General features: G+C 44.5%; 1 protein-coding gene across 1 annotated transcript in view; it reads right to left on the reverse strand.

Annotated features, from left to right (window-relative positions):
• LOC124552370 (carbonic anhydrase 1-like) overlaps positions 1–26215 on the reverse strand; it is a 120460-nt gene that overhangs the window by 18189 nt on the left and 76056 nt on the right. The window contains exon 5 of the mRNA XM_047126635.1: positions 263–490. Coding sequence (XP_046982591.1) covers positions 263–490 — 228 coding nt within the window. The remainder of the gene's footprint in view (positions 1–262; positions 491–26215) is intronic.

Consider the following 26215-nt stretch of genomic DNA (forward strand, 5'->3'; position numbering starts at 1 on the left):
ATCTGTGACATTTGTTTGAATACAAAAGCCTTTTAGTGTTAAAATTTGTACATCATGGCCTGACAGGCAAATCACCCATTTACTAACAGAATGCCCATCTAGTAATGAAGAATGAATAAAAATAGTGTCTATGGTTGTGCTACTGTTCGCCTGCAACCTGGATGGGAAAAACTCGGTCTACACGCACCTCCCCACTGTGCCTCCTGTCGTGACCTGCCACATTTGGCTAACAGTCTTGGCGATTCCACACATGCTGCAGTACCTGATCGGAAGAGATAGTGATTGGCTGACGGAAGATGATCCAGGTGACGGTCTCCGAGCACGGTGGCGTGGTGAGCGACCCATTGTACACCAGCAGGCTGCCCCGCTCTTCAGGAACCAGTTTTACGGTAGACATGGACATCTGTGGGTACACCTCGGAGTCCACCTCCCGCAGTTGTGGCAGGTGTGACACCACGGGCTTTAGTACAGGGTTGTTATCGTCAACCAGCTGTTGAGACAAACAAGCTCACCATCAGCAAATGGTTCAAATGGCTCTGAGCACTATGGGACGTTAACATCTGAGGTCATCAGTCCCCTAGAACTTAGAACTACTTAAACTTAACTAACCTAAGGACATGACACACATCCATGCCCGAGGCAGGATTCGAACCTGCGACTGTAGCGGTCGCGCGGTTCCAGACTGAAGCGCCTAGAACCACTCGGCCACAACGGCCGGCTCGGCGTCAGCACATTCCTTGAAAGGATACAGTAACAGACACCAAAGGGCAAGTGTAACACTAGTAACTAATAGTTCTGGACATTGGAATGTGGTAAGCAATAATGTACTATTTACCATGGCATTTCATTTTTAGCCTATCATTTGCCTTTATACACAGCAAAATACTTGACAAAGCAACAACTAAAGAGAGGAAATACAAGGGATGGCCAAATGTACAGGAAACGTTCCTCACACATAGAGGACGAAACTGCACTGTATAACAAAAATTAAATGATTTTTTCAAAAGGGAAACTGAGCAAGTCAATATTACGTTGGTCTACCTCTGGTCCTGATTGGCAGAGCTGTTAGATGTCTTGAGGGATATCATGCCAAATTCTGTATACTTTGCATATTAAATCCTCAAAACCCCAAGACTGCTGGTGGGCCCTGCTCATAATACTCCAAACTTTCTCAACTGGGACAGGTCCAGCGACCTTGCTGGCCAACGTATTTGGAAAGGACGAAGACAAGCAGTAGACACTCTCGCTTTGTGCGAGTGGGCGTCATCCTGCTGAAATCTAAGCACAGGGTGGCTTGCCTTGAAGAGTAACAAAACTGGGTACAGAATGTTGTTGATGCATCACTGTGGTGTAAGGATGCCAGAGATGACAACCAAAGGGGTCGTTCTAAGAAAAGAGTTTGGCAATCCAGGCCATCACTCCTGGTTGTGTGTGAGTCTGCAGTTCATGGTCTAGTGGCTAGTGTTGCCACCTCTAGATGGTGGAGTCCTGGATTCGATTCTCAGCCAGGATGAGGATTTTCTCTGCCCAGGGACTGTGTGTTTGTATTGTCCTCATCATTTCATCATTATCATCATCATCATTCGTGACAGTGACTAGATTGGACTGTGTAGGAACTGGACTGTGTAAAAATTGGGGCTTTGTACAGGCGATGATGACCACGCAGTTGAGTGCCCCACAAACCAAATATCGTCATCATCAACTCCTGGTTGTCGGGCCATATGGCAGGCGATAGGAAGTTTGGTATCCCCCCACTGTCCAAGGCGTCGCCAGAGACATCTTTGTTGGTCATTGGGGCTCAGTTCTAAGTGTGCCTCATCAGCGAAGACAATCCTCATCTACTCAATGAGATTCCACGCCAAAGATGTATTTGGAGACACTCTGGGCAGTAATGCAATACCGACCTGCCTGTCATCTGCAGTACGGTCTGACAGCCATGAGTGATGGCCTCAGGTCCCATTTCTTTGCACTGCAGGACCCCTTTGGTTTTCATTCATGGCACCCTTACAGCAGAGCAGTACGTCGACGAAATACCACGCCCCAAATTTGTTGCCCTTCATGGCAAGCCATCCTAGGGTAGCATTTCAGCAAGACAATGCCTGCCCGCACAAGATGGGAGCTAGTTTTTACTCGTGTTGCCGAACACTACCTTAGCCAGCAAGATCGCCAGACCCCTCGCCAGTTGAGAACATTTGGAGCTTTATGGACACAGCTCTCCAATAAGCTCGGGATTTTGACTATATAACGGACCAATTGGACAGAATTTGGCACGATATGCCTCAAGAGGACATCCAACACATCTGTCAATCAAAGCCAAGCCGAATAACTGCTTGTATATGGGCCAGAGGAGGACCAACACATTAAGTTGTGCAATTTTTGAAATTCTTTCTCCTGAAAAAATCATGCAATTTTTCTGAAACTGTGCTCATTTGTCCGTCTGTGCATGCCCATAACACGTACCGATTTCCGTTCCATTTGGATAATTCGTTCGCGGTGCGTCTTTTCTTTGTCTTACAATGTAATGGACGATGTAACAAGACGAATTGCAGGATGTAACAAAAAGAGGTGGCCAAACTTGCGGGAATCACTCCTCACACGTTATACAGACTTGGGTCCAGAAACTCTCATTTCCTGCACCTCTTCATAATCACGATAATTATGGGGAACACTTAGGACAAAACGTATCAGCACAGTATGTAACACTTTCCTAAATGAAATTTTATAAATGCACTTCGTTACCGAGGATACATGCTTCAACCCATGATTGCATCCAATCCCTGATGGGCTGATGTATCCCTGGAGAATCATACATTTCATAGCCTTCCACAATATGGGCACACAGATTCTATACACCTTGTGCCATATTTCCGTACACAGGATCCCTCAAATGTCCCAACAAATAAAAGTGTAGTCCATTTAGGCCTGGACAGCATGGGGCCAGGGAATTGGTCCGCCTCTGCCAATACATCTGTCAATGAATCTGTTATTTAGAAGCCTACAAACGTTGACCTTGAAACGAGGTGGAACTCCTCCTTGCATGAAACACGTTTTGTCGCACTTAGGCAATTGTTCTACCAGAGCGAGTAGATTTTTTCTCTAAGAAAACATGGCAAGTTTCTCTGTTCAGTCGTGGTGGAAGAACGTCGACAAAAAATCTATTTTGGTGACGTGATCCCACAATTTCGTGAGTATTCTCGGCAACCGATATGTGCTGATTGTGAAAATTTATAATCTGATCATGGTGAAATGAAGCCCCATTTGTGAAGTCTACACTTGTACGAAATTGATAGCTGACCCATTGTTGAATGAACTATTCGCGGAAGTGCAGGAAAATCTACTGATTATGGTGTCTACACACGTTGTACATGATACAGATACAGTTGTAATTACAGTGAAATCCAGACCTTTGTAGCTGCTTACAGGCGTTGATAAATAGCAACGAGGACAGCTGTAAATATGTGCCCCAACAGGGACTTGAACCCGGGATCTCCTGCTTACGTGGCACACACTCTGTCTGATTGAGCCATGAAGGACACAAAGGATAGTGCGACTGCAGGGATGTATCTCTAGCACGCTCCCCGTTAGACCCACATTCCTAACTTACTGTCCACACACTACATTTGTAGTGCCCCTGCCCACTAAACTCATTACTCTCGGCAGTCAATCTACCGAATCCCGTAAGACTTTGAGCCATGAGAGTGCGTCCACACTGCAGATGATCACTGGCTGGTAAGCCTCATCTATATGGTGTCCGAAAGGACAGACACCATTGGTGATCTGCAGCTCTAGAAGTAGGAAATTACAGTGGCATCTAGACCTTTGTAGCAGCTTGCAAGGGTTGATAAATATCAACAGGGACAGCTGAAAATGTGTGCCCCGAAAGGGACTCGAACACTGGATCTCCTGTTTACATGGCACATGCGCTGTCCGACTGTGCCATCGAGGACACAGATGATAATGGACAGGGACACTACAAATGTGCTGTGTGCACAATAAGTTGGAAATGTAGGTCTCATGGGGAGCTTGCCAGAGATAAGTCCCTGCAGTCGCATTATCCTCTGTATCCTTAATGGCTCAGTCAGATAGGGCGTCTGACATGTAAGCAGGAGATCCTGGGTTTGAGTCCCGGTTGGGGCACACATTTTCAGCTGCCCCATTGATATTTATCAACACCTGTAAGCAGCTACAAAGGTCTGGATTTCACTGTAATTTCACTCTGCGAGAGCGGCTGACTACCAATGGTATCTGTGCTTTCGAACTCCATATTCATACAGATATAGGTGGTTCTCATGCAGAACTCTCCAGACAGTCATAGGGTCAACATTATTTGTCTCATTTAAATCTTTTACTCTGGCACTATGGGTTGTCATCAACTGCACGAAGAAGTTCCTCTTCCAGTTGAGGTGTCCTTGTCCTTTTAGGCATCCCCCAGTCGCTTCGTGATTATCACGCTTAATGGCCCCATGCTCCCTCAGATGACGGTCAGTTGCTTCTAACATCCTCCCGTCTGGGCACCGTCGTTCTGAAAATCTCTCCTGATACAAAAGTTGAGCGCCATGGCCATTATCATCTGCTAATGAATATAGAAAATGGGCAACAGGCAACTCCGCATCTGAGTACTCGCCTTGAAAAATTTCTCGGGTATTCAGCTGGGTAGCATCGTCCATAAGACGCGATATTTCGGCAAGCCGACTTCTTGCCATCTTGAGGCGTTCTTGGTGTCTGATTGGTCTCTGATAGATGCCGACTTTATATAATCTCCACCCCTCTCCCACAGCCTCCGTCTGGGCTCTTCTGAGTAGTCCACGGCCGGTGGTGGGGGAAGGGTGGCGCTGGGTGGTGGGGGAAGGGCGGCGCCCCGCGCTCCGCTCAGAAAAGAAATGTCAAGTGCGTGTTTTGCCCTCCATCCAAAACGAAACCGTTTTTAGGATCTGTCAAGGACGACTTAGGACTCCGGAAACCGGGAGTTTACTGCATCCCTTACCCGTGCCGACCAAGTCCTCTGTGGGAGAGCACTGCATCTCACATGGACATGACATGAACTACGATGGCACAAAGGTGTTACAGCAATCGAACACCATCTGGGACTGCATCCTCAAAGAGGCAGTGGAGATCCATCTGCATGATGAACTAATAAATAAAGACAGCGGTTTCCAGTTAAGCAAAGCCTGGGATCCAGCTTTGAGTATGATTAAAACACAACGACACTCTACACGGAAATCCGCTCCTGTCAGGACACCTGAAGAAGAAGAAGAAGAAGAAGAAGAAGCATTGCCACCACGGCGGCAGAGTTCCACAAGCAGCTATAGCCGCGGAAGGACTGCGGCCCATGATCTGTCGCGGGGCGCCGCGCTTCCCCCACCACCCATCGCTGCCCTTCCCCCACCAGCCAGCGCTGCCCTTCCCCCACTATCCAGCGCCGTCCTTCCCCCACCACCAGCTGTGCACCACTCAGAAGTGCCCAGACGGAGGCTGCAGGAGAGGGGCGGTGATTATATGAAGTCGGCATCCATCAGAGATGAATCAGACACCAAGAACGCCTGAAGATGGCAAGAAGTCGGCTTGCCGAAATATCGCGCCTCTTGGAAGACGCTACCCGGCTGAATACCCGAGAAATTTTCAAGATTTCTGTACATCTACATCTACATCTACATTTATACTCCGTAAGCCACCCAACGGTGTGTGGCGGAGGGCACTTTACGTGCCACTGTCATTACCTCCCTTTCCTGTTCCAGTCGCGTATGGTTCGCGGGAAGAACGACTGTCTGAAAGCCTCCGTGCGCGCTCTAATCTCTCTAATTTTACATTCGTGATCTCCTCGGGAGGTATAAGTAGGGGGAAGCAATATATTCGACACCTCATCCAGAAACGCACCCTCTCGAAACCTGGCGAGCAAGCTACACCGCGATGCAGAGCACCTCTCTTGCAGAGTCTACCACTTGAGTTTATTAAACATCTCCGTAACGCTATCACGGTTACCAAGTAACCCGGTAACGAAACGCGCCGCTCTTCTTTGGATCTTCTCTATCTCTTCCGTCAACCCGACCTGGTACGGATCCCACACTGATGAGCAATACTCAAGTATAGGTCGAACGAGTGTTTTGTAAGCCACCTCCTTTGTTGATGGACTACATTTTCTAAGCACTCTCCCAATGAATCTCAACCTGGTACCCGCCTTACCAACAATTAATTTTATATGATCATTCCACTTCAAATCGTTCCGCACGCATACTCCCAGATATTTTACAGAAGTAACTGCTACCAGTGTTTGTTCCGCTATCATATAATCATACAATAAAGGATCCATCTTTCTATGTATTCGCAATACATTACATTTGTCTATGTTAAGTGTCACTTGCCATTCCCTGCACCAAGTGCCTATCTGCTGCGGATCTTCCTGCATTTCGCTACAATTTTCTAATGCTGCAACTTCTCTGTATACTACAGCATCATCCGCGAAAAGCCACATGGAACTTCCGACACTATCTACTAGATCATTTATATATATTGTGAAAAGCAATGGTCCCATAACACTCGCCAGAGGTTACTTTAACGTCTGTAGACGTCTCTCCATTGATAACAACATGCTGTGTTCTGTTTGCTAAAAACTCTTCAATCCAGCCACACAGCTGGTCTGATATTCCGTAGGCTCTTACTTTGTTTATCAGGCGACAGTGCGGAACTGTATCGAACGCCTTCCGGAAGTCAAGAAAAATAGCATCTACCTGGGAGCCTGTATCTAATATTTTCTGGGCCTCATGAACAAATAAAGCGAGTTGGGTCTCACACGATCGCTGTTTCCGGAATCCATGTTGATTCCTACATAGTAGATTCTGGATTTCCAAAAACGACATGATACTCGAGCAAAAAACATGTTCTAAAATTCTACAACAGATCGGCGTCAGAGATATAGGTCTATAGTTTTGCGCATCTGCTCGACGACCCTTCTTGAAGACTGGGACTATCTGTGCTCTTTTCCAATCATTTGGAACCCTCCGTTCCTTTAGAGACTTGCGGTACACGGCTGTTAGAAGGGGGGCAAGTTCTTTCGCGTACTCTGTGTAGAATCGAATTGGTATCCCGTCAGGTCCAGTGGACTTTCCTCTATTGAGTGAATCCAGTTGCTTTTCTATTCCTTGGACACTTATTTCGATGTCAGCCATTTTTTCGTTTGTGCGAGGATTTAGAGAAGGAACTGCAGTGCGGTCTTCCTCTGTGAAACAGCATTGGAAAAAGGTGTTTAGTATTTCAGCTTTACGTGTGTCATCCTCTGTTTCAATGCCATCATCATCCTGTAGTGTCTGGATATGCTGTTTCGAGCCACTTACTGATTTAACGTAAGACCAGAACTTCCTAGGATTTTCTGTCAAGTCGGTACATAGAATTTTACTTTCGAATTCACTGAACGCTTCACGCATAGCCCTCCTTACGCTAACTTTGACATCATTTAGCTTCTGTTTGTCTGAGAGGTTTTGGCTGCGTTTAAACTTGGAGTGGAGCTCTCTTTGCTTTCGCAGTAGTTTCCCAACTTTGCTGTTGTACCACGGTGGGTTTTTCCCGTCCCTCACAGTTTTACTCGGCACGTACCTGTCTAAAACGCATTTTACGATTGCCTTGAACTTTTTCCATAAACACTCAACATTGTCAGTGTCGGAACAGAAATTTTCGTTTTGATCTGTTAGGTAGTATGAAATCTGCCTTCTATTACTCTTGCTAAACAGATAACCCTTCCTCCCTTTTTTTATATTCCTATTAACTTCCATATTCAGGGATGCTGCAACGGCCTTATGATCACTGATTCCCTGTTCTGTACATACAGAGTCGAAAAGTTCGGGTCTGTTTGTTATCAGTAGGTCCAAGACGTTATCTCCACGAGTCGGTTCTCTGTTTAATTGCTCGAGGTAATTTTCGGATAGTGCACTCAGTATAATGTCACTCGATGCTCTGTCCCTACCACCCGTCCTAAACATCTGAGTGTCCCAGTCTATATCTGGTAAATTGAAATCTCCACCTAAGACTATAACATGCTGAGAAAATTTATGTGAAATGTATTCCAAATTTTCTCTCAGTTGTTCTGCCACTAATGCTGCTGAGTCGGGAGGTCGGTAAAAGGAGCCAATTATTAACCTAGTTCGGTTGTTGAGTGCAACCTCCACCCATAATAATTCACAGGAACTATCCACTTCTACTTCACTACAGGGTAAACTACTACTAACAGCGACGAACACTCCACCACCGGTTGCATGCAATCTATCCTTTCTAAACACCGTCTGTACCTTTGTAAAAATTTCGGCAGAATTTATCTCTGGCTTAAGCCAGCTTTCTGTACCTATAACGATTTCAGCTTCGGTGCTTTTTATCAGCGCTTGAAGTTCTGGTACTTTACCAACGCAGCTTCGACAGTTGACAATTACAATACCGATTGCTGCTTGTTCCCCGCATGTCCTGACTTTGCCCCGCACCCGTTGAGGCTGTTGCCCTTTCTGTACTTGCCCAAGGCCATCTAACCTAAAAAACCACCCAGCCCACGCCACACAACCCCTGCTACCCGTGTAGCCGCTTGTTGCGTGTAGTGGACTCCTGACCTATCCAGCGGAACCCGAAACCCCACCACCCTATGGCGCAAGTCGAGGAATCTGCAGCCCACACGGTCGCAGAACCGTCTCAGCCTCTGATTCAGACCCTCCACTCGGCTCTGTACCAAAGGTCCGCAGTCAGTCCTGTCGACGATGCTGCAGATGGTGAGCTCTGCTTTCATCCCGCTAGCGAGACTGGCAGTCTTCACCAAATCAGATAGCCGCCGGAAGCCAGAGAGGATTTCCTCCGATCCATAGCGACACACATCATTGGTGCCGACATGAGCGACCACCTGCAGATGGGTGCACCCTGTACCCTTCATGGCATCCGGAAGGACCCTTTCCACATCTGGAATGACTCCCCCCGGTATGCACACGGAGTGCACATTGGTTTTCTTCCCCTCTCTTGCTGCCATTTCCCTAAGGGGCCCCATCACGCGCCTGACGTTGGAGCTCCCAACTACCAGTAAGCCCACCCTCTGCGACTGCCCGGATCTTGCAGACTGAGGGGCAACCTCTGGAACAGGACAGGCAGCCATGTCAGGCCGAAGATCAGTATCAGCCTGAGACAGAGCCTGAAACTGGTTCGTCAGACAAACTGGAGAGGCTTTCCGTTCAGCCCTCCGGAATGTCTTTCGCCCCCTGCCACACCTTGAGACGACCTCCCACTCTACCACAGGTGAGGGATCAGCCTCAATGCGGGCAGTACCCCGGGCAACCACAGTCGTAGTCCGATCAGGGGATGCGTGGGACGAGCTGGCCGTCCCCGACAAACCCCCATCCGGACCCCCACAGTGATGCCCATTGGCAACAGCCTCAAGCTGTGTGACCGAAGCCAACACCGGGGAAACCTCAGGTCACAAATTGAGTACACTTCCATTGCACTGTACCAGAAACCAAGTCCGAGATGAACATAAAACTATTGATCCCCATGAGCTTGATGCTAGTAGAGCAATGGAGTCAATCCCATGTCAACACAAGCAGTGAAGTGAGCCACATGTCAACATTACCTCCCTTCAATTGGACCAACATAAACTGGCTGTGAACCTAAGCATGACCACTGACTGTACACCCTAAGCAAACGTAGCCAAAAGCGTATTTTGAACATTTCATGCAAGAAAAACACTTCATGTAATGCTGGTGCGTTCTATTTCTGTGTGTTTCCCATGAATGATGTGTATATGAAGGATTATAGAAAATGAACTCTAACATAGAAATAAAGCATTTCCAGACACATGCCAATATATCGTATTTTATTCTTCCACGTGAGGAATGTTTCCTGGAAGTTTGGCCATACCATTTCGTTGCACAGTGTATACAATGCCGTCTGAGAATAGCAAGGGAAGCTTATCTAAAAGAGAAACCTTTCAACATAGACGATAAGTTTGAACTCAAATAGCACCGTAGCTTTGAAGTAATGGGGATAACTTGCCTGTGCCTCAGGCATAGGTAATATATAGATCTGATATAACTAAGTATTGCCTGAGACACACGAGTCGCAACTTCATCTATGATAAAGAGAGAAGCTGAAGAAATGAATTAAAATCTGTGTTATGGCCAACACTTTGAACCTGTATCTTGTGCTTACTAGGCAGATGGGGTTAGCTGTTACACCACTGTAGCCGTTCGGTTTAATTAGTTCTACGTTCTAGGGGACTAATGACCTTAGAAGTTAAGTCCCATAATGCTCAGAGCCATTTGAACCATTTCTGTTACCGATACTGTTATGGTGTTGTAGTAGCTAGCACATCTGCCTAGTTTGAAGGAGATCTAGCTTCAAATCCCAGGAATAGCACAAATATAATTCATTTCTTCATCTTTTATCATTGTCCTAGATAATATTGAGACTCATGTGTCTCACGGAATATTTAATTACATCAGATAAATTTAAATGTTAGTAAGTCGTTTCTGGACGGATTTGTCTGGAGTGTTGTCTTGTACGGAAGTGAAATGTGGGAGATACGCTGTTCAGTCAAGAAGAGAGTAGAAGCTTTTGAAAGGTGGTGCCACTGTATAATGGGTGAATTACGAAGAACTACTTGAGCTGAACTGGGGAGAAAAAAAGTTTGCGACACAACTTCACCTAAACAAGCGATCAGTTGATACGATGTACTGTGAAGCGTGAAGGAATCGACAGTATTGTAACGAAAGGAAGTGTGGGGTACAAAAGCTGTAGAGGCAGACCAAGACCTGAACATACAGTAAGCAGATTCAGACGATGTAGGCTGCAATAGTTATAAGGAGATGAAGATGCTCACACAGGATAGAACACCATGGATAGCTGCGTCAGTAAAGAGTTGGGAACAGGGACCACTCTAGTTATATTCCGAAACGGATATATCTTGTGAAGATGAAAGCCATTACATTCCTTCAGTTGCCTTTTTTGTTATTGATTGCAGCTGCCACAAAGCAATGTTCTTCTTACTGTCACTAAAATACTTCAGTTGATCAACAAAGAAGGATAGTACAAAAATATTCAGGAAAGTACAGAAATAGAGCAATAAAAATCACTTTGGAATGAAATAAATAGGCAGTTCAGGGAAGCCAAGCAGAGAAAATGACAAAAAACTGAAAGAGATATGGTCGTCACAGGGATTGAGCCATCATATAGGGAAGCAAAATAAATTCACTGAAATTGCAAACAGGGTCGTCAAAATTAACAGTGCGAGAGGAATGTTACTGTTAAGCACATAAGAGGCAGTAGAAAATGGAAAGTGTACATCCAAAGTCTCTATAAAGGGGATAAACCGTCTGATAATGCGATAGAAGAAGAAATACACTCCTGGAAATTGAAATAAGAACACCGTGAATTCATTGTCCCAGGAAGGGGAAACTTTATTGACACATTCCTGGGGTCAGATACATCACATGATCACACTGACAGAACCACAGGCACATAGACACAGGCAACAGAGCATGCACAATGTCGGCACAAGTACAGTGTATATCCACCTTTCGCAGCAATGCAGGCTGCTATTCTCCCATGGAGACGATCGTAGAGATGCTGGATGTAGTCCTGTGGAACGGCTTGCCATGCCATTTCCACCTGGCGCCTCAGTTGGACCAGCGTTCGTGCTGGACGTGCAGACCGCGTGAGACGACGCTTCATCCAGTCCCAAACATGCTCAATGGGGGACAGATCCGGAGATCTTGCTGGCCAGGGTAGTTGACTTACACCTTCTAGAGCACGTTGGGTGGCACGGGATACATGCGGACGTGCATTGTCCTGTTGGAACAGCAAGTTCCCTTGCCGGTCTAGGAATGGTAGAACGATGGGTTCGATGACGGTTTGGATGTACCGTGCACTATTCAGTGTCCCCTCGACGATCACCAGTGGTGTACGGCCAGTGTAGGAGATCGCTCCCCACACCATGATGCCGGGTGTTGGCCCTGTGTGCCTCGGTCGTATGCAGTCCTGATTGTGGCGCTCACCTGCACGGCGCCAAACACGCATACGACCATCATTGGCACCAAGGCAGAAGCGACTCTCATCGCTGAAGACGACACGTCTCCATTCGTCCCTCCATTCACGCCTGTCGCGACACCACTGGAGGCGGGCTGCACGATGTTGGGGCGTGAGCGGAAGACGGCCTAACGGTATGCGGGACCGTAGCCCAGCTTCATGGAGACGGTTGCGAATGGTCCTCGCCGATACCCCAGGAGCAACAGTGTCCCTAATATGCTGGGAAGTGGCGGTGCGGTCCCCTACGGCACTGCGTAGGATCCTACGGTCTTGGCGTGCATCCGTGCGTCGCTGCGGTCCGGTCCCAGGTCGACGGGCACGTGCACCTTCCGCCGACCACTGGCGACAACATCGATGTACTGTGGAGACCTCACGCCCCACGTGTTGAGCAATTCGGCGGTACGTCCACCCGGCCTCCCGCATGCCCACTATACGCCCTCGCTCAAAGTCCGTCAACTGCACATACGGTTCGCGTCCACACTGTCGCGGCATGCTACCAGTGTTAAAGACTGAGATGGAGCTCCGTATGCCACGGCAAACTGGCTGACACTGACGGCGGCGGTGCACAAATGGTGCGCAGCTAGCGCCATTCGACGGCCAACACCGCGATTCCTGGTGTGTCCGCTGTGCCATGCGTGTGATCATTGCTTGTACAGCCCTCTCGCAGTGTCCGGAGCAAGTATGGTGGGTCTGACACACCGGTGTCAATGTGTTCTTTTTTCCATTTCCAGGAGTGTAGAAGTCAATATGGAAGTCAGAGAGGATGCAGTGTTAGAGTGAGAGTTAAACAGAACCTTCAAATGGGTGCAGTCAAATAAGGCGGAGGGGATACATCACACCCCTTCGGATTGTTTGAAATCATTGGGAGGGGTGGGGGACACTGACAACCAAATGACTACTCAAGTTGGATTTTACAATTAATGAGTCCAAAGATATACCATCAGACTTTCGGAAAAATACCATTCAAACAATTCTGAAGATAGAGTAGATACGTGTGAGAACTTCCACACAACCAGCTTAGCAAGCACGTGCACCCAAGTTGCTGAGAAGAATAATGTACAGAAGAATGGAAAACAGAGGGTCAGTTAGATCAGTTTGAATTTAGGAAAGGTGAAGGGGCCAGAGGGGCAGCACTGACGTTATGATTGATAATAGAAACTATAACTAAGAAAAAGCAAGGTACCTTCGTAGGATCTGGCCACCTACAAAAAGCGATCGGCAAAGTGAAATGGTGCAAGATGTTCGAAACTCTCGGGAAAATCAAGAGTAAGCTGTCGGCATAGATGGGTAACAAACAACATGTACCAGAACAAAGTAGTAACAACAATAATGGAAGACCGAGAATGAAGTGCTCGGATTAAAACGAGTATAAGCTAGCGTTTCTCCCACACTGTTCAATTTTTACAGCGAAGAAGCAGTGACGGAAATAAAAGAAAGATCCAGCAATAGGATTAAAACTCAGGATAAAAGGATACCAATGATAAGATTTGCTGATGGCGTTGCCTCAGGGAAGGTGAAGATCTGTTGAACGGAATGCGAAGTCTAATGAGCACAGAATATGGATAGACAGTAAACTGTATAACGACGAAAGTAATGTGGGGGGCGTAGCACAAATGAGATTAGCGACAAATTTAACACAAAAATCGAGGACTACGAAGTAGACCAAGCGAAGAAATTACAACTTTGGACACAAAGTAATACGTGACGGACAACGCGAAGAGGACATAAAAATCATATTAGTTTACAGTCGCTATTTTATTTAACGTACTGACTACCAGTTTCTGTACCAAGTACGATCGTCAGGCCGCGCTACAGTCAAATGAACACAGTACACACTTAAAATATTCTTTGAGAAACGTTTACATAATATTTTTAGCCTAAGAGAGCAAAAGCATTGTGCAAAGCGCAACCTTAAAATATAGGCAGCCGTTTAACCATGGCACTGAGTCGTCAAGTTTGCTTACCAAAGTAGATGTGACATATCCTTAAAGTAAAGGTCAATGCTGTGCTTTACATAGACGTTAAGAAAACGAAGTGTTAATAACGCCCATTATTTCTTAAAAAGAATAACAATATCTTAAAATAAAAATTATGTAAAATATGGAATGTAAAAAGACATGTAATAAAACATTATGATTAATCAATCGTCACTGTAACAAGACATTAAAGGCAGAATATCTCATCTAAGCTGCTATGATTTCATCCATCGTTTGTACGTTGTCTGTACCACTATAAAACATCCCTCTGACAATGGATCTACCAAACATGAATGACTGCAAACAATATTAGAATAATTTATGTTGAAGTAATATCCAGATACAAATGGTATAGTATTAATCTACAATTGTCAGCTGACAGTCTGTGATCGCATTTATAGCTGCGTGTTCATCTGTACCATGTAATGGTACTTGAATTACGTAACCATTACGGCACCTCATGTGAACCTCTCGATACCAGTAATATTCTACTGTGTTTCTGTTAACTACTTAACATATTTCTGAGACAACATTCAGATTTGATTTCATTTGTGATACATCGATATGTTTATATTGCAATGATATTATTCTTATGTGTATTCTTTATTTTGTCACTATGATCTTTGACGTACTTGTAACTCTGATTTTTGGGCGCGTAAGCGATTATTAGTTAGTTAGTTGCTTGAGTTGTTAGAGAGGCGGACCTTGAAAAAGTCGAGTCTTGGACGTCATGTTGGAAAGATGCATATTGTAGTTGGCTTATAAAATGTGAGGAAGATGTTTTCAAGTATGTTTTGTATTGTGAAGTGATGTTTAGTGTGTCTTGTGATATTGCAATAAAAGCAGTTAAAAGGAAGTGTAACTTAATTTCGGAGTGCTGATTATTTTTTTACATCACCATTGTCCAGCAAAAGTGTAATCTCCAAGAATGGTTTGAGAAGCGCATCTACAAAACTTTTGAATATAGCAGAATAAAACCTAGGCCTCTTTGCATCCGAACTTGGAATCATCACCATCTAGATTTTCGACGATTTTACAACGAGACCAGCGTGGGAAACACAAAAAGATGAGTGCCTAGTTTTTTCATTATTACATGAAATGACTATTAACTGTCCTGGCCCATAATATAACTTCGTTGTTGCCCGATAATGCAGTATTTAGCAGCGTGAGCAACACCACAATCGTTATTAAAATTTTGACCTTTGTTGTGGTAGGGTTGTTAGAACCAGCAGTGCCCAGGTGTACGGTTAAGCCCCTGATGGTATGGCAGATGTGGCAGTGATACAAGGTGCGTTCCATAAGTAGTGCGACCAAATCCATAAAAAATCATTAACTGAATATGTTCGTACAAATAATCAAACATTTTCAAAATAGCACCCACTTGCGTCGATACATGTCTGGAGACAGTGTTTCCATTCCTGGAAGGTATTTCCATGCCTGAAAGGCATCCTGGAATGCCTTTTCCGGAATGTCCTTTAAAGCTGATGTAACACGCGCCTGGATGCTTTCAATCGTGTCCCAGTGTTTTCTTTTCATGACTCCTTTTAAACGAGGAAACAAAAAAAAAGTCAGCGGGAGCCAGGTCAGGGTTGTAGGAAGGCTGGGGAACCAATGGGGTCTCGGTCCTGGCGAGGAAGTCGTTGACAATGAAGGCGCTGTGACTCGGCGCGTTGTCGTGGTGAACTTTCCACGTGTCCTTGATGTCGCTTTGGCAGCGTGAGGCCCTCCTTTTCAATCTTTTGAGCACTTCCAAGTAGAAAGCCGAGTTCACTGTAGTCCCAGTAGGTACGAATTCGTGCCTCTGACGTCAAAGAAGCCAATGAGCACAGTTTTGATCGTGGACTTGCTCATGCGTGCCTTTTTGGGACGGGGCGACGATGGGGTGTGCCACTCTGAACTCTGCCTTTTTGCCTCAGGGTCGAACTCAAAAATCCACGACTCATCACCAGTGATAACTGAGTTTAAAAAATGAGGATCATTTTCACACATTTCCAACATTTCTCGGCACCGAAGCACTCGCATGTGCTTGTGTTCGTCGGTCAACACTTTTGGGACGAGTTTGGCACACACCTTCCTCATCTTCAAATCTTCAGTCACAATGCGGAAAACGGTTATTTTTGACATGTTATGTGCTAGCAATTGAAGGCTCAGCCGTCTGTCAGAGTCCAAACAATCCCGCACACGCGTCGCATTTTCGACGACTCGTGCTGTTGATGGCAGTCCACTGCGAGGTTCGTCGGTGACCTCCTCTCGGCCCTCCATGAACCACTTGCGCCATCCGAAAACTTGTGATTCGGCCAAGCAGTCAGTCCCAAAGGCATGCTGAAGTAATGGAAACCTTTCGGTGGCGGACTTCCCAAGTTTAACGCAAAATCTGATAACGTAACGTTGCTCTACAGAATGATCCACTGTGCCGCGTTACATAACCTCAAAACGGCGTTGACTGAAACGCACGTCCTGACTCTCCGGCAGCTCGCAGCCGAATGAGACAAAGGGCGTTTTGAAGCTAACACCCCCCTACACTTAGCCCAGCCGGTTACAACACGCTGTGGTGTACCGTTGCGTCAGAAAAAAAGTTGGTCGCATTACTTATGGAACATACTCGTTATGTGCAACCACTGTCCTCGCTCATTGTGGACGTAGTTGTCTGCAACCGTGAGAGTCGAGTAACAGGAGAAAGAGATTGGAGTAGAAGGTGTAGGGGTGTGGTCACTTATTAAAGACCCTTTGGTGAAAACCACGTGGTGATCAGAGTTATAGACGACGAGATATTTCAGATTTAATTTAGTACTGAAATCAGAATTCGTGGTACCATACAGAGGCAGGGGGCGAACATTGTCGTCAGGTGGGGAGGCAGAACCCCTTCAGGTATGGTGAGTTGTCATAGCACAGTTCGCACATGTCGATGGAAAGTTTAGGCGAAGCCAGCAGAAGAGTACGAAATACACAGTCTAAAAATTGGACGCAATTTCTCAGACAGACACCCCTTTGCGACACGCAGATGAACGAGGCCAAGGAAAGAAAAACAGTACATTATAGAAACACATTTTATAGGAGTATAAATAGACTGAGTTTTTTTTTGCTATCGTTTCGGCCTGCTATGGATCACGAAGATTTTTATCTCCATTTTGGCTGACTGTGCTTCTTTTCTCTGTTTTGACCATTTGGAGGCAGGATGTGGGACTGATGTAGTAAGCGAAATAAGGTTTTTAGTAATTTTGACTTTTTCTCTGAAAACTTCTCGATCCTGAACGTCATCAAATGAAATTTCAGCTTCCTGTAAATCCTTTTTAACTTAGCTTGCCCATTTTGAATACGATTTTGTTTTTGAAATTGATGAGTGTATGCGATGAGCAAGTCTTTGCGGGTTTACTCTTTTCAGATGACCAAAAAGCATCATTCTCCGCTTCCTCATGCTGGTAACAATGTCTTCTGTATGTTCGTATAAATGACAGTTGTGTCTTCGGCGGAATTCTCCATTTTCTTTGATAGGGCCAAGGATTTTCCTCAAAATTTTCCGGTCTTTTATTTCAAGTTTTCGTAGTGGACCTTTCTTCGTCATGGTGAAACATTCTGATGCACACAAAACTGACAGTCTAATTACGGTGTTATAATGATAGAGTTTCAGGTTTAAAGTCAGGCTTTTGCTTTTGTAAAAGTCTTTGCACAGATGAAAAGCACCTTCTAGTATTATTTCAGAAGATTTTGCCACTGGAGGAAGCGACGTAGAACATTATAGTTTTGATAGTAAAATCATCGGCAAAAGGCTTGTCAGATCCCAAAATAATGGTTCAAATGGCTCCGAGCACTATGCGACTTAACTTCTGAGATCATCATTCCCCTGGAACTTAGAAGTAATTAAACCTAACTGACCTAAGGACATCACACACATCCATGTCCGAGGCAGGATTCGAACCTGCGACCGTAACAGTCGCTCGGCTCCAGACTGCAGCGCCTAGAACCGCTCGGCCACTCCGGCCGGCAGAAGTCTACACACAGTTCATGTAATTCGCATAAATAACGGGGTGCTGATTTACGTACGTAGTGATGGCACCCGATAGCAACCCAGATGTGTTCCATAGGATTTCCATCAGGCGAATTTGTTCTCCCAAACATCAGTGTGAGTTCACTATAATGCATCTGAAACCACTGCAGCACGGTTCTGGCTCCGAAACGCGGACAATTGTGCTGCAGAAAGATGATATCACCGTCGGGAAACACATCGAGCACGAAGGGATGCACGTGGTTCGCAGCTGTCAGTGTGTCTTCGATTACTACCACAGGTCCCATGCAAGCGCAGGAGAATGTCTGCCGTAGCGTAATGCTGCTCCCACCAACCTCCGTCCGAGACGCGCAGCACGTTTCCAGCCGTCGTTCACCTCGATGACAGCGTTTGTGGATACGACCAGCGACCTTCTGTAGCAAAAGTATGATTCACCCGAAGAACTGACATGTTTCCATTGATCAGCGGTCGAATGCATATGGTCCCATGCCCACTGCACTAGTAACTCACGATTTCGTTGGACCAGCGCGTGAACGCGTAGCGGTGCTCTGCTGCAGAGCTCCATGTTCAACGATGTGCCATGAATGGCGTACTCCAAAACTTTTGTTCGTGCATCAGGACTGTGCTCTCTCGGCAGAGATGCCACAGATCAGCATCTATCCTACGTTAGAGACCAGACAGACCTCCGAACCTCACGTTCTATGAAGAGTCGCGGACGTGCAACCATTTAGCCCCTAATGATAGTTTCACTGTCCTATCTCTTTTTGTTGATGCTCACGACAGTGAAAGGTATGTGCTAAACTATGATCAGGGTAGATCCAGAAAATAAAGTCGGTAGTTGCCAACCACAAAGTAGAATGAGTATAATGTCTTTGAGAAGGAGGCTCTTTGATGGTTAAGAGACCCGGGCACGTGCAGTAAAAAACTCGTGAGCAGCTAGGTGCCCAGAGGAAGCAGATGTGTGGTGACAGCTTTAAGGTAGGACTCGCGCTGCACAATTACACTGAGCAAACTTTAGCAAGTAAATGAGAGGAGATATACAATGATTTCAAAATGGTTTTTTGGTAGATAATGTTCAGAGATAGGATTTGTATGTGCAAGGTTTGACACAGTAAGCGTTTTGTAAAAATTTTTTGTATAAGTGATTCATGCTACAACAATGTTGGTAATGGTAGTTTTTGTGTATGACTTAAAAATTTAACAATATATAAATTGAGATCAACATTGTGATTAACTGTAACAGCCTGAATCATAATCCACATCCTTAGCTTGTATTGAATATGAAAATGAGTAGTGAAGTAACGTTACCCACCAATGAAAGGAAATGAGGCCTCTATGCAATATATATGTGCAGTTCATGGTTTGAAATCGATTTTGGTATAACTAAAGTTATGAGAGCAAAGTTATTTCAAATAATTAATTTTATGCCATTTGCACAACTGGCATTAAACAAGGAAAAATATAATTTCATTAAGTAAACATCAGGGCCAAAAGTTAATTTTTCAGTACCATCTTAATGCCATTCCACAAACGGCATTATTCTCTTAAACTTGATTGCTGAGTCAAATACATGTTTCATTACTGGCAAAAATGGAGGAGTGCAAGAAACAAGTTCGCAGACACAGTCAGATGCAGGTTGGTTGAATAATTAATTTGGAACGATTTTATCTTTGATACTTTCACTAATTAAAAAGTAAACAATTCTGGTTAGATACTTTCACTTTTAAACATAGATTTATCCATGTTACTTTCAACAGTAGCACGTCAACATTCGACCAGCTTCACCGTTTTCGAGATACTCGTTCAATGTCTGCCTAATAATAATCTGCCCTTATCCAAAGTCACTTATCTCAATGTATTTCCCCATTTGCAGCCCATATCTTTGTTAGGGTGATCCCCCTATCCGTGTCTGCTCCGCTTACATACATCTGTTACCGTGTCACTTGCCCACAACGCCTCCAGGTGGCATCCGACCATCGCAATGGGTAATGGTCATAATGTCTCTGGTGATCAGGGTATGTCAGATGGCAGTCCACTTTAGTCACATCATAAGCTCTGTCTTTGTTCGTTTGACGTTAAATATGTCTGATTGTAAAGAAATGCTTCAAACTATATTTTAGATAGTTACTATGTCTATAAACTTAAACTCCCTGACGTTATTCAATCTGTATATTGAGCAGGCAGTAAAGGAAACTAAAGAAAAATTTGGAGTAGGTATTAAAATTCATGGAGAAGAAATAAAAACTTTGAGGTTCTGCGATGACACTGTAATTCTGTCAGACACAGCAAAGGACTTGGAAGAGCAGTTGAACGGAATGGACAGTGTCTTGAAAGGAGAATATAAGATGAACATCAACAAAAGCAAAACGAGGATAACGGAATGTAGTCGAATTAAATTGGGTGATGCTGAGGGTATTAGATTAGGAAATGTGACAGTTAAAGTAGTAAATGAGTTTTGCTATTATAAATAACAGATGATGGTCGAAGTAGAGAGGATATAAAATGTAGACTGGCAATGGCAAGGAAAGCGTTTCTGAAGAAGAGAAATTTGTTAACATCGAGTATAGATTTAAGTGTCAGGGAGTCTTTTCTGAAAGTATTTGTATGGAGTGTAGCCATGTATGGAAGTGAGACGTGGACGATAAATAGTTTGGACAAGAAGAGAATAGAAGCTTTCGAAATGTGGTGCTACAGAAGAATGCTGAAGATTAGATGGGTAGATCACAAAACTAATGAGGAGGTATTGAACAGGATTGGGGAGAAGAGGAGTTTGTGGCACAACTTGACCAGAAGACGGGATCGGTTGGTAGGACATGTTCTGAGGCATCAAGGGATCAGCATTTTAGTATTGGAGGGCAGCGTGGAGGGTAAAAATCGTAGAGGGAGACCAAGAGATGAATACACTAAGCAGATTCAGAAGGATGTGGGCTGCAGTAGGTACTGGGAGATGAAGATGCTTGCACAGGATAGAGTAGCATGGAGAGCTGCATCAAACCAGTCTCAGGAGTGAAGACCACAACAACAACAACATAAACTTAAACGGAGATAGGTTAACTGAACAACGCTTATGGCGCGTCAATACACATCAGCTAAAGTGTTGCATCACCCTGGGATGTCGTACAGGTGTCTTGCTACTGCTTTAGGCAGGTCAATATTGACGTTTTTCGGAAACATACACAGTTATCAAGAGTGGGGTAGAATGCCGCACTACAATGGATTCCAGCATTTCAGTTGAAGGTAAAGCACCAGTAGGGACGCATTAGAGACGTCTGTGAAGCAATAGGATGAATATTATCATGCCATGAACGACAACTGCGACCAGTGATTGGGTCTGCATCATCATGATGCATGCAGACGGCTTCTCAACCAGGGAAGTTGCTCGACATGTGCACCAGAGTCAAAGTGATGTGAAGCGGGCGTGGGATAATTCCAATTGACAGGTAGTGTTGAGGGCTTACACCATGCATGTTGTCCACATTCGAGAAGTGCACAGGACAATCACTATCTACGACTTTTGAGTCAAAGAAACCATGGGATGAACGATCCAGAATGGAATTTGGCTCTCGCAGAAGCTGCAGAATGTCATGTATCGCATCAAATTATTAGGAGACGACTGAAAGGTGCGAATCTCCGTAACACAGTCATAGCAAGCACCATGTCGTACACCACAGCACCATGGAGTGCGTTAGAGGTGTGCTAGAATTCACTCAGAATGGATGTCCCAGGATTGGTGTCAGGTGTTGTTTCCGGACGAAAGTAGGATGTGTTTCTACCATGATAATCGCAGGCAACGTGTTGGACAGCCTGGTCATTCCAAAGGCCTCCAGTACTGTGTGCCAGACGTACAACAAGGTGGTGTGGTATTGTTGAATAGCATTAAATTGGGCCCCCATACGCCTGTTATGGTTGTTGAGGCCCACCTCACTCAGGGATGAAATTCTGCAAGCACTAGTGTGACCGTTCTGGTCTTCTCATCGTGCTGTGTTCACGAACACATTCCTTCACTATGTTTGCATGACCAGGATGGAGAGGCCAGCTTGTTCCCAGGAGATGAACGTCACTGAAACGAACTCTTTTTGGATGTCGACAAAAACCACGTACTCCATATGACTAATGCTAATCGCCGCTGAAGAGTGGGACAATTTGGACCACAGATGGCTCTATGATCTCATCGATGGTATTCCACAATGCACTCAAGCCCGCGAGGGAACGCTCCACCACATACTGAAGTTGCTCAGGAACGTTGTGAAAAACACCCCACGGGTAAAACGTTCTCGGTTTTCAGGCCACGTCAATTTGAATAAAATCCTCGAGCTTTCGATGACCATCTCCACCATCGTCGTCAGTAGTTCACTGACTGCCGGGGCTGCTACGGTTTCTCGTTTATATAGGCATGATGACATCATCCGCAGCCAATCAGAGAGACCCACTGTGGCGCGCGCGCTTAAGTCGACCAGGGCAGCTAGCGGAACTATTGCCCGTGGCAGTACTGGCGACATCAGGTGGCGCCAGCGGCAGGCGCCACGTTTGAAACTGCCACTCCCGCGTCGTGCATCTGTCTCTGCTTTCTTTCGATGTCCAACGCCTGTCCCTATGCCCTGCTGAGTGTGTACCCCTGGTGTCTGTTGAAATTGTTGTTGTTTAAACGAATCTCAGCCGCTTCCTTTATAACGGAGTCCCAATATGTAGATGCATAAACGGACATAAAATACAGTTCGAAAATACAAAACTGTTGGCTCATGCATAAACGGACATAAAATACAGTTCGAAAATACAAAACTGTTGGCTCATGCATCTACATATTGGGACTCCGCTATAAAGGAAGCGGCTGAGATTCGTTTAAACTACAACAATTTCAACAGACGCCAGGGGTATAGACTCAGCAGGGCATGGGGACGGACGTTGGACATCGAAAGAAAGCAAAGACAGATGCACGACGCGGGAGCGGCAGTTTCAAACTGCCACCTGACGTCACCGATGCTCCCTCAGGCAACAGCTCCGCTAGCTTTCCGGATCGACTTACGCGCACGCGCCACAGTGGGTCTATCTGATTGGCTGCTGATGATGTCATCATGCCTATATAAGCGAGAAACCGTAGCAGCGCCGGCAGTCAGTGAACTCCAGACGACGATGGCGGAGACGGCCATCGAAAGCTCGAGCATTTTATTCCAATTGACGTGGCTGGAAAACCGAGAACGTTTTATTCAAGTATGCCATCGCGAAAGACTCCGAGGACACAACCCCCCATGGGAATCCTACGATTTTGTCGTTATATAAATGATTTTGGTTTTTTAATTCGGTGATCTGTAACACTGTGAATGAATATATACACATGCCTGAGAGTCAGTTTTTGTTTTTATGCCTTGAATTCCGAAATAAGGGATGATCCAAAACTGTTGTTAATGTGTGTATGCTTTCAGTCAACCCAATACCAGTAAGTTGGATGTTGCTAATTTGTGATTGTGTAGTAGCTCAGAGTTGCTGTAGATTGTCGCTGATTGCCATCTAATCGTGTGACTTATTGTATGCTGATTTTAAAACTATCCTAGTGGTCTGTGTTTATTTCTGTGTCACAGGGCAGCAAAGTGGTTTAAGCTGCTAGTAACTAATTTGATATGGAGGGATTATCTTCTCAATCGTATTTAGTTTTAGTCTTGCAAGCTCCCTCAATGCTGATGAGTGATAATAGCTTTGCATAAGTGTTGTAACGTCTGTACACCAACTTAATTGCAGGAGCAGTGCCCTCAGTAATATATTTGATTTTACCGGGTTAGTTTCTTCTCTCTTTATCGGCGTTCCAACATTTTTCAGGGTTACTATTGTATTCACGCAAGGTTCAATTACATGGGCACATAGGAGTGCAGCTTAAAAACAACTGCGTCTCATATGAACGCAGGCAAGCTTAGCACATTGAGAATGTGCAGCTGCACTGCAAGAACGCAGTATCTGAAAGTAGGTCAGTGTTGTAAATAACATTTCCGTTACCACTTACCGTCCCAAACACATTGTTCGATACTACTTTGCAGCAGTTAGCTTTCGGCTGCATGTTTTTCTTGGTAGAAAGAGATGTGTGTATAATGCTGAGTGATTTGTGAAGTTATGTAGAACATGTTTTTATTCTCAAAAGCATCATTTGCGAAAAAGGTAGTAGTTTCATAGCTGAGGGGAAGTAAACCATGTTGCAAGCTCACAAACCCACCAAGGATTTGTATGAAACATGCTGTTATGAGAGTCTACATCGAGGGTCTCAATATTGGGTGAAGTCCACAAAACTGATCTGTTCAGTTGTCTTATGTTACCCTCTTGTGGCAGTTAAATCTATTCTTTACATCCTAATCTTGGTGGTACTTTATGGCAGTAAGTGATAAGATCACTCGTACATTTTATGGCAGTAAGTGATAAGATCACTCGTACATTCATAATTTCCTCGTGGATCTGAAACTTAAAATAGTAAATCGAGTGTATTTAACCCTTCCATGGTTAAATTTTTGCATATATTTGAAAAATAAAATTTCGGTAACTATCTTCCTTTGTGATAAATAATACACTTCCATTAGCAAAAAAAAAAAAAAAAATTGAGCTGACTGATTTCGAATATCGGTGAAGTCGAATGTGTGTGTTCTACAATCCTAGCTAAATTCATGTTTTCATGTGAACCTAGGATTTTCAGAGTTAATTTTTTTTAAATATTTATATAACATGATTTCACATTGAGTTTATTTCGTAGAAAGGTTTTTAACTGCAGTTGTTTACAAAATGTCTTACAATGAGTCTGGCAGTTTTCATACTGAGCAAATGGGACACAAAGTTTGAAGAACATTCTGTAGGTACAGCTAAAGTTACCTTTGGGAATAACATTATTTAAAATGAGCATATGACACAAGAGATAGGAAGTAATCATGAACTTTTATACTTAATTCCTGTTGTTGTTGTTGTGGTCTTCAGTTGTGAGACTGGTTTGATACAGCTCTCCATGCTACTCTATCCTGTGCAAGCTTCTTCATATCCCAGTACCTACTGCAAACTACATCCTTCTGAATCTGCTTAATGAATTCATCTCTTGGTCTCCCTCTACGATTTTTGCCCTCCACGCTGCCCTCCAATACTAAATTGGTGATCCCTTGATGCCTCAGAACATATCCTACCAACCGGTCCCTTCTTCTAGTCAAGTTGTGCCACAAACTCCTCTTCTCCCCAATTCTATTCAATACCTCCTCATTAATTATGTGATCTACCCATCTAATCTTCAGCATTCTTCTGTAGCACCACATTTCGAAAGCTTCTATTCTCTTCTTGTCTAGACTATTTATCATCCGCATTTCACTTCCATACATGGCTACACTCCATACAAATACTTTCAGAAACGACTTCCTGACACTTACATCTATACTCGATGTTAACAAATTTCTCTTCTTCAGGAACGCTTTCCTTGCCATTGTCAGTCTACATTTTATATCCTCTCTACTTCGACCATCATCAGTTAGTTTGCTACCCAAATATCAGAACTCCTTTACTACTTTAAGTGTCTCATTTCCTAATCTAATTCCCTCAGCATCACCCGACTTAATTCGACTACATTCCATTATCCTCGTTTTGCTGTTGTTGATGTTCATCTTACATCCTCCTTTCAAGACACTGTCCATTTCGTTCAACTGCTCTTCCAAGTTCTTTGCTGTCTCTGATAAAATTACAATGTCATCGGCAAACCTCAAAGTTTTTATTTCTTCTCCATGGATTTTCATACCTACTCCATATTTTATTCCTAAGGGACCATTAATGAACATCTCACTATAAATGAATATTTACAGGTACCTGAACAGAAGAGCAGTAAGTTACTCAAATATCAAGTGGAGCTTAGAGAAAAGCAACTCCCACAACTTATTACAAAATGGATATACAAATGTTACATCACCTGATAGATACACTTCTGTTCCACATCTAACTGATGTTGATAATAATATTTACCCCCTTACTGCCCTCCCAGCTTCTGATCTTCGAATGTACCTGCCCTGGTTTATCTGTTTCTGCTTCCCTTGCTCCTCTCACTCTTGGACCTCCATATCAGCCCCCACCCCCCACCGACCTCTATGACCAACCTGGATAATAATATACAATTTTTGAGGCTAATTATGAATGTATTATTTTTTTACATAATGGAAACATTTATATGTTCTCAAATCTAATCATACTATCACTA

The sequence above is a fragment of the Schistocerca americana genome, chromosome 10, assembly GCF_021461395.2.
Source record: "Schistocerca americana isolate TAMUIC-IGC-003095 chromosome 10, iqSchAmer2.1, whole genome shotgun sequence".
NCBI classification, from domain to species: domain Eukaryota; kingdom Metazoa; phylum Arthropoda; class Insecta; order Orthoptera; family Acrididae; genus Schistocerca; species Schistocerca americana.